Raw genomic sequence first — 14379 nt, 5'->3', positions numbered from 1 at the left:
TTGCAGGTTGTTGACAGGTCAGCGGGTTCACAATTAGCAGCCACGCCTTCAGACTTAGCAGCCTGGCCTATGTGGTCTCTGCAATGTTCAGGGGGTGGCTGAGGTACATCTGTCGTCTTTACAGCTCCAAAGCACATAGTAAGGTAAAGTTGAAATGGTGTCTTTTCATTCAAGGGCCAGTTTTTGGGGTTGATGGGGGTGTGCAGTGTAAGTAGGAAGTAATTTATGAAGTAATTCCCCTCTAGGCCCCCCTTGGGTATCATTGAATTTATGGGGAATTTCTCCCTCCCCAAATTACTTCTTCTTTGTGAACCATATGGCTGATTGGAAATCACAGTTGAGCTCTTATTTTACAATCCATTGTTTCACTGAAGGCTCATATCATGAGGCACATCTCCATATTTTGCATCCATTTTACCCAAATGATATGTTCATTTGTGGCCTATGCTAGATAGTCTTAAATACTTTTTCAATTTATTGTTTTGGAGTAGATGAAAATTTAATGTTATCAAGGCTGCTGCCTAAGGGTCGCCCGGTCGTCCAGTCACCTGGGGCGCCTTATTTGCAAGCGCAGACGACCAAATTTCTGAATGAGTAGCCAGAACGGGCGCCTAAGTTATTACAAGGTGATTTATCCTCACTATTAATTAATTTATTCAGGGTTCTTGAAAAAATGACTTGGGCTACTAACTTTTAATGATGGAAGCTCAAACGGCTCTTGAAAAATTTTCCTAGGTAGCAGCTTGGTTATCTGCAGAAAATGAAGATGAAGAGATTTTTTTCTATGGTGACTCTGATATACAAGTTTGGATTTTTCCGAGTATCTCAAATCTGAGTCTCCATTGAAAAAAAAAATTATCTTCACTTGTTCACTTATTTTGCGTATGAGTAATGTTTATAGCTCCATGCTTTTTTAAAAATAATATTGATGTCATCACAAAATCAAAGAAATTGCATCATTGGGTCTCTTGAAATCACTCCCCCTTTTTCTTTTAACCAGTCCTGAGTTCTGACCTTTAAGAGGGTCTGAATGGGGGCGTCCACATGTCAGTTTTCGGTTTAAATTTTATTACTTTGTCGGTTGTCGGTTAAAATTTTTGACCTTTGTCGGTTGTCGGTAAATCCGAGTTAATTTTTTTGTCGCTAGTCGGTAATTTTTCCCTCGTTTTGTTGATAGTCAGTAATATTTTCTAGCCCTAATATTGTCCCTAGTCGGTTAACTCCATTCACACCCTCTTTTAAGGTAGCATGGAATTTTATGGCATTTAAATTTACTTACGCTTCCTAGCCTAATAGCGGAACTCTGCGTGCCAAAGGGGTGCGTGCAGAGCACCATGGGTAAGAAAATGTAGTAATCCATCTGTGCAAGAAAACTCAGTTTTGGTGATCATATGACCGTACGATTGCAAGTACATATGTCCAACCCTCCGTGTATACGAATGTGACCAGTATCACATGACCATATTGTGGGCTCAAGTTAAGAGCTCATCGAGGTCAACTGTTTTACATAAGGTACATAATTAGGTATCAAAGAGGTATGGATCAAGAGCCACATGCAGATTTTTCAGGTAGCTGGCTAATTAGTTATTTTTTTTAATATGACATTGAATCACAATATAGAATGTAAGTTGATGAAATGCCTCAAGATTACCTCTGATTTAATTACAAAAGTTAAAGTTTCTTTGACTGACATAGGAAAGACAGTTTATTGATTGGAAGAAAGTAGTACTAAAGGCAGGAGATGGTGGTAACGGTTGTTTTCACTTCAGGAGGAAAAAGTAAGTTGTATTAATTAAATAAGTGTTTAATATACTTTCCACAAAAAAAAAATGTTTTTTTTAATCTGTAACTCACTTGCAAAATTTGTCAAAACTTTTTCAATTATATTGTGATTCTCACTAAAGTGCCATCACATAAACAATATTTTTTTCAAATTACTCATAACTTCATTTTAGATTTGAACCTAAAGCTGGTCCCGATGGTGGGGATGGGGGTCACGGAGGGAGCATTGTTCTGATTTCAGATTACTCCGTTAAAGAACTTGCTCACCTTCCAAAACACATTAAGGCTGAGAATGGTGGGGCTGGCAGAAGTGAAGATTGCAAAGGGAGGAATGGCTCAGACTGCATATTTGAGGTGAAATCTTAGACTGAGTGTAATATTAAATGGCTAACTAAATTCCTCAACAAGGAGTAGTCTGAGCATACATAATACCTTTTATAATTTAAGTATTATGTTGCAACAGTAAATGCTTAACTGCAATCAGCTTTTTAAAATTATAAAATAATGATAAACTTTATTTGAAATGTAAAATATCGAGTTTACCTGTGGAGAGTTTATCTGCAATGTTCAGTCTATCTGCAAGGAATGGGAATCGTTTTCTGGAAAAATCAACAGGAGGTGATTGCTCTTGCTATATGTGTCAGCCATGCTGTCTGCAAACATCTTTCAGACGTCAAGGGAAGAACCTCCACACAAAAACCCTTTTTCTGAATTATGGAAAAATAAGTGGTGTTGATGTTTTCAGGACAAAAATCGCACATATTTCTTCTGAAGTATTTGGCTGAGGAAGGCTCAAAGAGAAATTAGAATTCCTTGTATTCCATGAAATCTCCATTGAAACTACCATTAACTTGTTCTCAGCATCGCTGTCATTTTTGTTGTTATGAAGATTATCCATGGTGATGATTGGGACAAGATGATGTACACTTAAAGCAGGCAAATACCAACAGAGACATTTTGGTCCGGGCATTACTAAACCAGGAAACAGCAAAACATTGAATTCGTTATTGTTCCTAATTCATTGAGATAAAGATTAGGAATCAGATTAATACTAAGATTAGGGGCAATAACTTTTTAGGTCTAATTTGGCCTAAAACGATGTTTAATCTCAAATCCAACCTTTGTCGGTTTACTTAGTATTCAATGTATGGTAGCTGGGTCATACATGGTGTTTTGGGGCTTCGTTTCGTTGTTTAGTAAAATGTCCTTTTGGTCCAGGTGCATGGTGAGAAATCATGGCAATGCGACAGTTCTAATGATGCTCTTGACAGCATCGATTTATGTTGGTCCAATTTGTACTTCAAAATCTCCATGGACTTGAACTGACCAGTAAGTTTGTTAATGCTTAATAGGTTCCTCTTGGAACAGTGGTAAAGGAAGATGGTCAGGTAATAGCAGACATGATAGCAGAGAGGCAAACATTTGTTGCTGCACATGGCGGTGTGGGTGGATTTGGGAATGCACACTTCAAGACAGCACTTGATCGAGCACCTGACATGTCTACAGACGGGACCCCTGGAGAGGAGAAAGTTGTGGAATTGGAACTAAAAACTATAGCTGATATTGGCTTGGTTAGTTAAAAAAAACTACAGTTAGTCAAAGCAAGAAATAAATAATTATTAATTGGTTGTAATTTTGTCTTTATCGTGCACAACCAGGTAGCTTTAATGCTGAACAGCCTTTTCTTGGGAGGGGGAGGGGGGGAGGGGAGGAGGACATTTTCATATAGTGCTGTTTAATGGACACTGGTAGTGAAACAGGTAAAAATAAAACTATTCAAGTTGAAATATTATGCCAAGGGCAAAAGCATCTTTAAACCATTCAGCCTTGTATGCTTTCATTTGATTCATATCTTTCATAAATCAGTCCATACTGATTTATTATTTTGATTGTGTGATAGAACAGACATCCCTCCATCCTCTAACCTCCTGCTCCTGAACTACATGTATACCAAATAAAGAGGGAAAAGGATGCATCAACTTACAATAATTTGAAAAGCCTTTCATCCCAATCCAAGGTTATATGCATTGGTTGTCATTCAGATACTCTAGAAGCTATTTTTTGTTTTTTTGTCTTTCATGAGGTGTCAGGTCACCACCCAAACTAGCAAACCTTTGTCTTTCAAAGTAGCTGGAATTCCTTATTCCCAAATATGAAAGAATCAATTCTAAGACCACCACAAAATAAGAGATATTTAATATGTTTGTCATTCCTTTTTATGTGGCCTGAATTTAGGTTGGTTTTCCTAATGCTGGCAAGTCAACTCTATTGAGAGCAATTTCCAGGGCAAAACCCGCGGTAGCTGCTTATCCTTTTACTACAATAAACCCTTTTGTTGGGATAATGGAGTTTGAGGATTATTCACAGATTGCAGGTAACAGAACTCTCTTTAAAACTGGTTTGGCCAGTCTCCATCCAGACATGATGGTATTATTTTGGTCATGTCCTACATATGGGATCAACCATTTAATTTTGTGTAATCCATGGGTAGAAACCCCATTTGATTTGGCTAATCAACTTTTCTGACTTATAATAATAATATTAGTTCTGTGATTATATCTTTTATTGAGTGTTTCTAAAAAATAAGGCAAACACTGCATTTCAAGCATTTAAAGAGTTTTTGGTATTTCATTGGGAGACTTAACCACAGTAATTTTGTTCCAAGTATGCCTGTCACGTAATAAAAATATTATAAAGTCATGTCTTTCAGTCTAAAAAAAGCACTTTTCTTTGATTATTACAATTATACTTATTAAAATTAATGTGCTTGCTCTCTCTTTTAGTTGCTGACATCCCTGGCTTAATACGTGGGGCACATCTCAACAAGGGACTAGGACATGCTTTTCTACGTCACATTGAAAGATGCCGCTGCCTTCTTTATGTTTTAGACATTTCTGAGAAAGATCCCTTAACCACATTTGCTTGCTTACGTGAGGAGTTGGAGCTTTTCAAAGACCGGCTGTCACAACGGCCAGGTGCTATTGTAGCTAACAAGATAGATTTGGTTGAGTGGGATGATGAAATTCAAGGCAATGCAGAGACTTTATCCCTTCCTGTGATACCGGTGTCTGCAAAGAATGGAACAGGAATCCCAGAGCTGAAGGCAAAAGTGCGGAAACTGTTTAATGACTCCCTTGTTATTTTCTGAGGCTCATAAATAACAACTGCCTCCTCTTTCTTAAAATAATGTTCAAACAGTAATAATATAATTATTATCATTCTTAGAGTAAGTTTCAATCGAGTGTTGTAAAACCAAAACCAAAGTAATTACTGTAACCAATTAAAAAGGACAGAGACAATCCAGTAAACCAATCAAAACTTGAATTTATTACACGTAGCCAACACAAAGCGCGGGAAAATGTGCATGCATTAGCCACGATTGGTTTTGGTTTCACTTCTGATTAGTTGACGAAATGGCGCAAGAACTTTGAACCAATCACTGAGTGAAGTAATGCAAAACCAATGCAATGCACTAATTACTTTCCACACTCAATTGAAAACTGCTCTATTACAATGGACCAGTTACAGTTATCTCTCACCTTGAATTTGAGTGGAAGCGCGGGGTTTCCAAGTGCAAGCGTTACCTACATGTACCACACAGAAGAACGTAATAATCACGAGAAGGAGCTGTGTCTCAGATTTAGGGTGCTGGGGCCCATTTCCAAAAACTTGTTGGGCCCAAAAAGCTATTTAAGAAGTGTACTTTCAGTTTATTATTTTTGATAAGCAACATAACAAAAGCAAACTGATAGTAGAGTTTGATGAATTAACAACTGTCTAGTCGTGAAATATAGAGGAAATTGCAACATCCAATAAAGGCCCAAAGAATTGCAGGACTTGCAAGAGGCAGGCCCCAGATCTTGCAAGCAGATGCTATGCTTCAGTTCTCACTCCCAGCTTTGTTTTTTGTGGTCCTGAATTCAATTCCTATCATTTTGTAAATAGGCAATGGGATTCCTCCTTACAGTTGAGTTTTTATGTCCATACCTAGCCACCACACTTGAAAACTATAACAACTGCATACATAAAATTAAATAAATGTAATGTCCTTTTTTCTTACTTCCCATGTTGTTTTCAATGCACTTACAGTCTAACACACCCTGCAAGCAGGCAGTCTGGTTTGTTTTGCATTAGATGATGATGAGCAAAGTAGGGTAGCCAGAGACTGCTAACAAGTTAGAGCAGAGACAAGTTTTGCAAGATTTTGTGGTAAAACCTTGCTGATTGAAAGCTTTCCACACTTGGCAATGAAGCTACGTTTATGACATGCTGAAATAAAAAAAAAAACTGGGGGTGTTGAAATTTGTTGATTTCTACTTTCCTTTGTCCTTCCAAGCAGGAGACTTGAGGTGAGTCAGATTTTTCTCCTTCTCAGAAACATACCGGTAAGTTGAGGGAGGAGAAAGATAAAATTCTCTTAAAAACGACATAATGTAGTACACCTTCCTTTCCCGTTCCAGGCATTGCTAAAAAGATCATAATTTATTAAATGCAATAATAAAAAGACAAGTTGAATGATGAACAAGTGAGTGAATAAATAACTTTTTATTGAGTTCCCTGCCAGGTCACTTTCACTTTTTTTTTTCATTTACTAAAGCATGCATTTTACATGCATAAAAAACTAAATAATTATCATGAAAAATACAAATCCAGCAGTATTAAAAATAGCATTTTCGGAATAAATAAGTTCTGTACAACATCCTTGTTCTACCAAGTGAATATTTACATACAAACAACCCTGAAAGATGTAAGTGATGGTTTCATTAATTTGTTAACCTTTTCCCTCCTAAGAGTGGCACTTAAACGTAAAAGGCCAGAAATTCAAGTAATTATAATAAATGCATGCGGATTTCAGTAACGGTCACCTTGGTACATTAGTTCACATGCAGGTAATTTGCCAATCCACCACGGACACATACACAGCTCTCAGGGATTGTGCAATAAAAAAGGCCCTAACGGCAATGTGTCCATGTTACTGGTATGTTGTAAGATAATTATTATCTGTCAGTTTTTTTCAATCCCCCATCAAGTTTCTCTCCCTGTAAACACGGCACCTTTCAGGGATTCCATCTCTGTGTTCCTTATTGTTGATGGCCACCTTGAATAATCAATTGAGTCCCTTATACAGTGCATCTGTTTAATCACTCACTGATTAAAGATCTTCCTCTAATGCCAGACTTCATTTGATTTTCCTTGTAAATAGGAAACCCCTTAGGGGTGAAAGGCAATAACCACTCAAAAACAACGTCCCCTTCCACCCGTGCCAACATCTTTCTCTGCAGAGTAACCTGATGCACCATTGAGACTTTGTTTTAACATTTTCAAGGCCTAATAATCTTGGAAGTTGGAAAAAAACAATTACAACAACAAAGTTTCCTTTGTAGATTTTCTCTCTGAAGTTTGTTCCCATTCAGTTCCTGGCAAGTTGGGATACAGTCTCCATTCAAGACATTAGTTGAACTTATAGGGAAGTTGGTGGTTTCAGTAGAGTAGCCCAGGGGTGTCTGGGCACAATTGCCATTTTTAAAAGGACACAGCCAAACGGCACATTTCAAAGCACAAAAGTTTAGGCGACTTCATGTTGGCGTTGTCAAAAGCAATAACTTTAATCTAATGTTAGAAAGAATCTGTCTTTAACCCAATGATTCGTTCGCGTGCGCTGTTTTGTTAGGCAAGATAACTTGGGAAATTTTCGAGGTTTTGCATTGGAAAGCGAGCGTTAAAAATAAACCATATGCGCAGTAAATGTACACAAGATACTGAGTTCTAGAATTAAGTTCACCTTGAAGAAGAAACAGTGAACTTCCAGATGATGTAAAAATATTGCTAAAAAGTGATTCAAAACACGTCCTAAGGCTCAACTGAAAATGTAAAGGTAGAATTTTTCGAAGCAGCGCGCGTTAAGCAATCAAGAAAGTTTTTGATCGCTAACTAAACAAAGCGCTTGAAAAATATTTATTATAACTCAAAATATGCCTTATGCAATTTACAGTTAAGTCTAACCACTCAATGGATAAAAATTGTTTGAAATTTATTCCAATCGCTTTGTTTTCTTGCAGGTATAAGTGCAAAAAAAAAGGGAAAAAACGCCACTGCCGAACAAAATTTCACCACGTGTTTTCTGCTTGTCAAAATACACAAAACCGCAAGATTAATTTAGTTAATTGATCACTATCATGTTTCATGAGAGAACAAACAAGGTCAAATTGTGTACAAAAATGCTCTTTCGAAAACTTTGACTGAAAGATAACTTACACAACACAAGAAAAACAACAGAGAAAATCGCTGGAAGTTTTCTCGCATTTGCAGAATATAAACGCACGATCGGATTGATTTATTTGTTGAAGATACCGATCTTCCGAGGTATACCGAAGGCGAAAATTCCTTCGATTACAAATTTGTTTTAGGAAAAAAAAGACTTGTTATTTGCAAAAAATCCATCGGTTGATCAATATAAAGCTAAATTCGGGAGCTAATCAATGCCCATTATGACGTTAATTGCTACGAAGGCCTTTAATTCTGCGCGGCTTACTCGATGAAAAAAGGGCAATGCGCTCCGGGATTTTAAGAGTTTTTGACAGGCATACCTACTCGTTTCGTTTACTATTAATTCCCATGGATCATCTCCTATGAAAACTAAGAAAAATATTTAATTCATTACGATTATCTAAAACGAAATAAAGAGCAGTAGCTGCCACGAAATCTGGAATTTGAATATTATCGACCTGATCATTCCAGCGAGCTTCATGTTTATCATCGGTCGCTTGGTTTTCACCGTCTTCTTCGTCACTTTTAAAGTCATCTAAATCAAAATTGTTGTCTCTAGTATCCCCTCCTCTTACAGGAAAACCATAAAAGATCCCTTAGATCCCTAGATCCTCCGAATCCGAAAAAAAAAGCATGAATATCCCCATCGTTTGATGCGTTATTGGGCGCATCGGCTGTTGTCTCCGCGTAATTTGATCGCGCGGTCGAAAGGGCAAAAAGCCAGCCCTTGTGAGGTCTCTTATCAGCTGTCAAAATATGCTCACAACACGGCAAATGATTGGTCAATTATCCTACTAAATCTCCATAACAACAAAAAATAGAGATTTCCTAAGGGAGACTGGGTAGAGGCCTAAGATCGACTCTGATCAAGACGCCATTTTGTACGGCCGGTTGAGGCCGGTTTAGGTATTTCAGGGGTCATCGCGCGCGGCCGGTTGAGGCCGGTTTAGGTGTCAATGGGTTAATTAATTACTTCAATTTAGGCAAAAAGTAGCCGAATTTTCTGAGTGAAGTAGCCAAAGCTTTTTGTCAGCTGTCAGTACTTATTGAAACCCCTGGGGAGTGAGTGCAATAATGAGTTACTTTCTATTTTTTAAATGATATACTCAGAGGTGTTATCATCATCATCCTTTAAATTAATAATCTCTGCATTGTCAGCACTAAACTCTCACTGAACACTTCAGACTTCATTTACAGTCCAACCATCGTTAGAAGACATGGGTGAAGCTACTGAAGACTCACTCGGTGTCGGTGCTCTTGACGAAGGTGGTGAATAAGTAACTGACGACTGCATGGGGAATGCTGAGAAGGACAGCTGATCAGCTGGTTGTGTGACAAATGGATCGGGATTGCTAAAGATGTCAAAAGACTTTGGAAGACTGGAATTACCTGAAAATGATACAGAAATCAATGATTGATATCAAAGTTCTCATTACAAATACCACTTACCACTGCCACTGCTACTACTTACTACTAATAATAATAAGTAATAATCATTTTACTTAAGTCTTCAGGGTTACTTTGGCTTGCAAGCATAAGTGCTTTACTAACTAGGGGGACTATGAAATAAAGCAGAGAAAATTTAATTTTTATGCCACTGTGTTTCTCTTGTTTTTACTGTCCTCTCCTAACCAGTGCACCAGATAAGAGATAAGTCTGGGGCCAAAAAGCCAATGACCTCATCAAGCAAATGAAGGGAAAGACCCACTGGTACTAAACTGCAAACATGTCAGCTCTATTTATGCGCTGGTCAAACGTGTCCCTCCCCAGTCACGCTCTTTGTTTTCACTTTTGCTCCAGACCTTTCGCTTCACCACAACGCAAATCATGGCTGGTTTGCAGTCTACACTGGTACTAACCCCAGTTTGACCACTTCAGATTTCTTGATGATATCAAGCAATCAATGCATGCAGCAGCTTCATGTAAACTAATAAAAGGAATAAGCACAAGTACAATCATGACAATCATGTGAGACCTGCTACAGTAACCCGAGCAACAGGACACTTAAAGAGTGGAAGGGGAATGATAACATTGCATACTGGAAAGTCACATTAATGCCCATTACTCGGCGAACGTACAGTTTCAAGAAACCTCAATGATGTTAAAACTACCTAGTCAGCTAATTAATGTAACATCAAATACTTTAAAACTGTTGTCAACAAAGTTAATCTTTGCAGCCATAGATCAAGGCAGGATTCGACCATTCGAAAGAAATTGGCCAGATCCTGCCGCACATCTGGAAATCTTTGTACGAAACCCACGTACCTCTTAAGCACAAGAATGTTAGAAAGTCTTCTGTCTTTGCTACATTAGCGGGTATGTAGATCTCCCCCAGTGGGTTCACAAGCTTTCTGTCCTTAAACTTGTGCTGAAGTCTTTTCTTGAATCTTCCTTGCATTAAACTTGAAACCATCTTAGATTCACAAACCCTATCTTGCTTAGTAGAGTCTTCTGAAGAACTGCACTCTTGTTCACTTTTTTCAACATCACTCTTTTGCCAATCTGTTTTCTTCATTGTTTTTTCAGAGTCACACTTCATACCATTTTGAATTTCATTGCCTTTCCTACGTTCTGAAAGCAGTTGTTTTTCATTTCTTGATATGTTGGCTCCAAACTTTGCATTTAAACTCTGAACAACCTTACTTTTCTGAGAACAATTCACCTTTCTGTAGCTCTGAGATTCCTTTAAAGTCAACTTGCTTTTTGGTAGAATAGTTAGCTCCTTTTTCCACAAAGACTTGGCAGCTTTGAGTGTGTTTAGTGGGCTTTGAAGCATCATCTTTGCCACATATTTTCCTTTTCCTTCTTCTGAACACTTCTTCACATTTCTTCTGGTGTTCTGTTTGTCTGTGCTAATTGAACCAATTTTCCTTTTTCCTAATTTGGTCAAGACCTTATTGTCGCTATTTTGAGTTGAAACTTTCCCTAGTTCTTCACTGTTCATTTTTTTCCTTTTGACAGAACAACTGATCACACCTCTATCATTTTTTCGTTTCACAGCTGTGATCATCACTTGACCTGTGCCATCACAGATGCCATCTTCAAAATGCTTCTTCATGAGAGAATCCCTACACTGCTTTGAAGACTTCTCAAATCTTTTCCTAGCAGAAGACTTTAACCGAAACCTTGTATTGGTACCAGTGCAAACAGACTTAGTGTCAAATGATTCAGCAGGTTCGTCTTGTACATTCTTCGAGATTTTACTTCCCACATTTTCTGATTCACTAGGCTTTCCATCTTTTCTTTGATAAACAGTTCTTACTTCCTTTAGTGATGCCTGCAGAGCCCTTCTCAATTCTACTTCCTCTTTATGCAGAAGACCTAGTCCAGAAAACTCCTAATGGAGATAGATCAGTTCACAAAGTTATAAAGAATTTGCTAATCGTTTCTGGAATTCATAGTAGTGCAATCATCTTAAGTAATCCGCCAATTCATTTGTACCAAAGTGACAAGATCTCTCACGTTCAAAAGCAGAGAGATCGATATTTTCCAACGACTACAGGGACTTTTACGGAAATGTTCAATTTAATGGCAAGCAGTCTAAATGAGCTTTGCGTAGTCTGAAACGCTATTTATGCAAAAAAAATAATAATAATTGTACCCAAAAGTTAGAGTATTAATTTATCTCCTCAAGGGATGGCCAGGCATCCATTCAAATCAGTTCGTCTTAACCGTTGTGTTTTCTCTTACAAAAAGTAAACGATACCCCCTGATTAGATTACAGGTCTTTATTCGGAGAATATAGGAATTGGTTTTCATCCAAAACTTTCATTTACCAGCGGTATAATCTTTTTCAACTGCTTGAAGACTTTAAACTGAGACTTCACGAGTCAGCCCGGCATGACCTTAAGACGGAAAGGTCTGTCAATTGGGAATGGGACAGTTCCTTCAACTTAGCTTGATAGGATAACAAACCCCAAAAGGCACAACTACTTAAATATACACAAAGGGGTTCCACAAACACCTCAGAAACAGACATCAAGAGCCTCTCTAGCTAGATCCATTGATCCCTTTGTCGGTTTCGTGTTCACGCACGATAGCGACAACAGTCAATTAGAAACCTTAATAAGCCGCAAATGAATCAGTTCCAAGGAATTGAACGAGACATCTTCCTTCATTAAATATTGTTTAGACGCAATAACACGCCGAACTTTAACTTTGGAAAAGTTTTCTTCAATGACATTTCAAGTCATTGTTTTGAAGCATGGTTTCCGCGCGGACAAAAATTGACGCTCACGCAAGCCGTAGTCAAATGCCACGACTCATCCAAACAACTTACCGTAGCCGATCGCGCTCTCCGTTGACGTTTAGGTCTCTCATCAGCCATTTTAGAGCGCTAATATGCGGCAAAAAGGAAGTGAACCTACACAGACGATGCACAAAGGCCTCATGCTAGATTACCCGCCATCTTCATAAACTGTCAGGGTCCAGTCTTTATCGGAAATTTGATGGCTTCTCCATGTGCTTGAAGGTCAAAAGGTCAACAGATAATATGCTCACTAAAAAAGGTTTGCTCTGGTATCTACGACGTACAACCTAAGACATTTCATATACAAAACTAGACCGTCCTTTTTTCCATTTTTAACGATTATCGCCTTGCGGGTGAACGGATTTATCGCTGATTTTGAAGTGAAGAAGGAAGATGGCTAACTTGTCCAGGACATTGTGGAGAAAAGGAAAGGAACTTTATTTAAGTGTCGCGTAGATTTAGCGCTGGAGCACTAATTGGGGACACTGAAAAGTGAAATTAACAATTAACACAACAAGTCAAATGTTGGTTTTTGAGGAGAGGAGAAACCGGAGTACCCGGAGAAAACCTCTCGGTGCAGAGTAGAGAACAAACTCAACCCACATATAACGCCGAGTCGAGGAATCGAACCCGGGCCACATTGGAACCTGTCTGATTTTGGTTGTGAATGATTCATCAGAGAATAACTTGATAGCGTTTTAATTTTTGTCAGGGCATAACAAACGTCCTTACATGCACCAACGAGATATCTATCCAGAGACTGCAAAATAAGCCGGGAGAAATCTGAATTATGACCTTTATCAATAAAGGGCAAAATTACTGAGCGCTGATTGGCTGAGACAGAGGGCATTTTTTTCTTAATCGAGGGCATTTTTGGTAATCAAGAGAGGGCTTGATTACTTGATCCTGATTGGTTAATTTTTCCCTTTATTGATAAACAAGTAATCGCATGAGTCCTCGTACTATTAAGGATTAATTGCACTTGTGTTTTCGAAATTTTCCAAATTGCCCTCGTCGCTTCGCGACTCGGGGCAATTTTGGAAAATTTCCAAAACACTCGTGCAATTAATCCTTAATAGTACTCGGCCTCATGTGATTACCTATACTTAACACAAGATCTGCAGAGTTACTTCACGACCTAGGGTGGGACAACCGCGAGCAAAGCTCTCAATATTAAAGTGTTTTCTTTATTCGGATGGTTTAAAGAATTAGTTTGAGCCAACCTCCGGAATTCATTCATACAATTTGTGGAGCTCCTCAAACAATGTTTTTGAGCCCTGGCCCCGTACCGAGGCTGCTAAGGCCGTCACCTTTCTTTTTTTTTTTTTTTGTTTACCGTCCAATGCGTTTCCTGATATTGGGTCGGTCGGTCGGATTGAAAAAAAAAAAACCTTACAAAAAAAAAATCATAAGCATTCTGGGAATCGGAGGCCTGGTACCCCGGCATCATAGCTGTGGAGCCAGGAAAACAACAAGACGTGAACACAAAATCAATATGACAGAAAAGTTGGCGGGTGTTGTGGTAAAATTAAGACAGCGTGGGAAAAAGGATCAACCACCGAAACTCCTGTGCGACATTAAAATGGCTTAAAAACGTCGTTAACTTTTTTTTTTTTTTTTTGGAAAATGCCCAAAATTTGGGTCGGTCGGACGACGCGAAATGGAGAAAAAAAGGGGATGGGCTAAGATGGCGCTTAGCTATAGAGGTGCTGTCATGGGGAATGGCCTTGACAACAAAGTTAGGGAAGCGCTTAATCTCAACTCTCTCGGGTCTGCTATGATTTGAGGGAGTTGTGGAAGTACTTATTTTAGTTTTTATGAAACTTGTTTAGGTAATTCTTAGCTCTGCTGTTAACTTTTTAATAATTTTTGCTCCAGTGCAATAAACTTTAGAGTAGATAAACACTAATCTTTCTAGTATTAGGATATTGTAATTTTTATGTAAACGCCGGGCTCCCTGGAAGAGCGTTTTTTATGAAGTGATACCGTTAATAAAGCTTTACTACTAGACGAAGCGTCGGGTACCTCCTCAACTGCTGAATACCCTGCTACCTTTGTTGGCATCAGGCGGCGTTCTTTGG

The 14379-nt window shown here is 38.4% G+C and overlaps 2 protein-coding genes across 2 annotated transcripts; one reads left to right on the top strand and one right to left on the bottom strand.

The window, feature by feature from the left end:
• Positions 1 to 6: 6 nt before the first annotated feature.
• LOC138018564 (GTPase Obg-like) lies at positions 7 to 6084 on the top strand. Its single transcript, XM_068865249.1, has 6 exons — positions 7 to 143; positions 1696 to 1778; positions 1956 to 2136; positions 3135 to 3353; positions 4018 to 4156; positions 4566 to 6084. Exons 1-6 carry the CDS (start codon positions 84 to 86, stop codon positions 4928 to 4930), a joined length of 1047 nt encoding a protein of 348 aa, XP_068721350.1. The 5' UTR covers positions 7 to 83; the 3' UTR covers positions 4931 to 6084.
• A 2930-nt stretch (positions 6085 to 9014) lies between these two features.
• Positions 9015 to 12463, bottom strand: LOC138018563 (titin homolog). Its single transcript, XM_068865248.1, has 3 exons — positions 12329 to 12463; positions 10315 to 11386; positions 9015 to 9438 (listed from the first exon to the last, which is right to left on the bottom strand). The coding sequence occupies exons 1-3, from the start codon at positions 12374 to 12376 to the stop codon at positions 9230 to 9232; spliced, it is 1329 nt and encodes a 442-aa protein (XP_068721349.1). The 5' UTR covers positions 12377 to 12463; the 3' UTR covers positions 9015 to 9229.
• Between the last annotated feature and the right edge of the window lie 1916 nt (positions 12464 to 14379).

Source organism: Montipora capricornis, chromosome 10, assembly GCF_036669925.1.
Source record: "Montipora capricornis isolate CH-2021 chromosome 10, ASM3666992v2, whole genome shotgun sequence".
Classification (NCBI taxonomy): domain Eukaryota; kingdom Metazoa; phylum Cnidaria; class Anthozoa; order Scleractinia; family Acroporidae; genus Montipora; species Montipora capricornis.
Note: the sequence above shows the minus strand (reverse complement) of the source record. Positions and strands in the feature narration are given on the sequence as shown.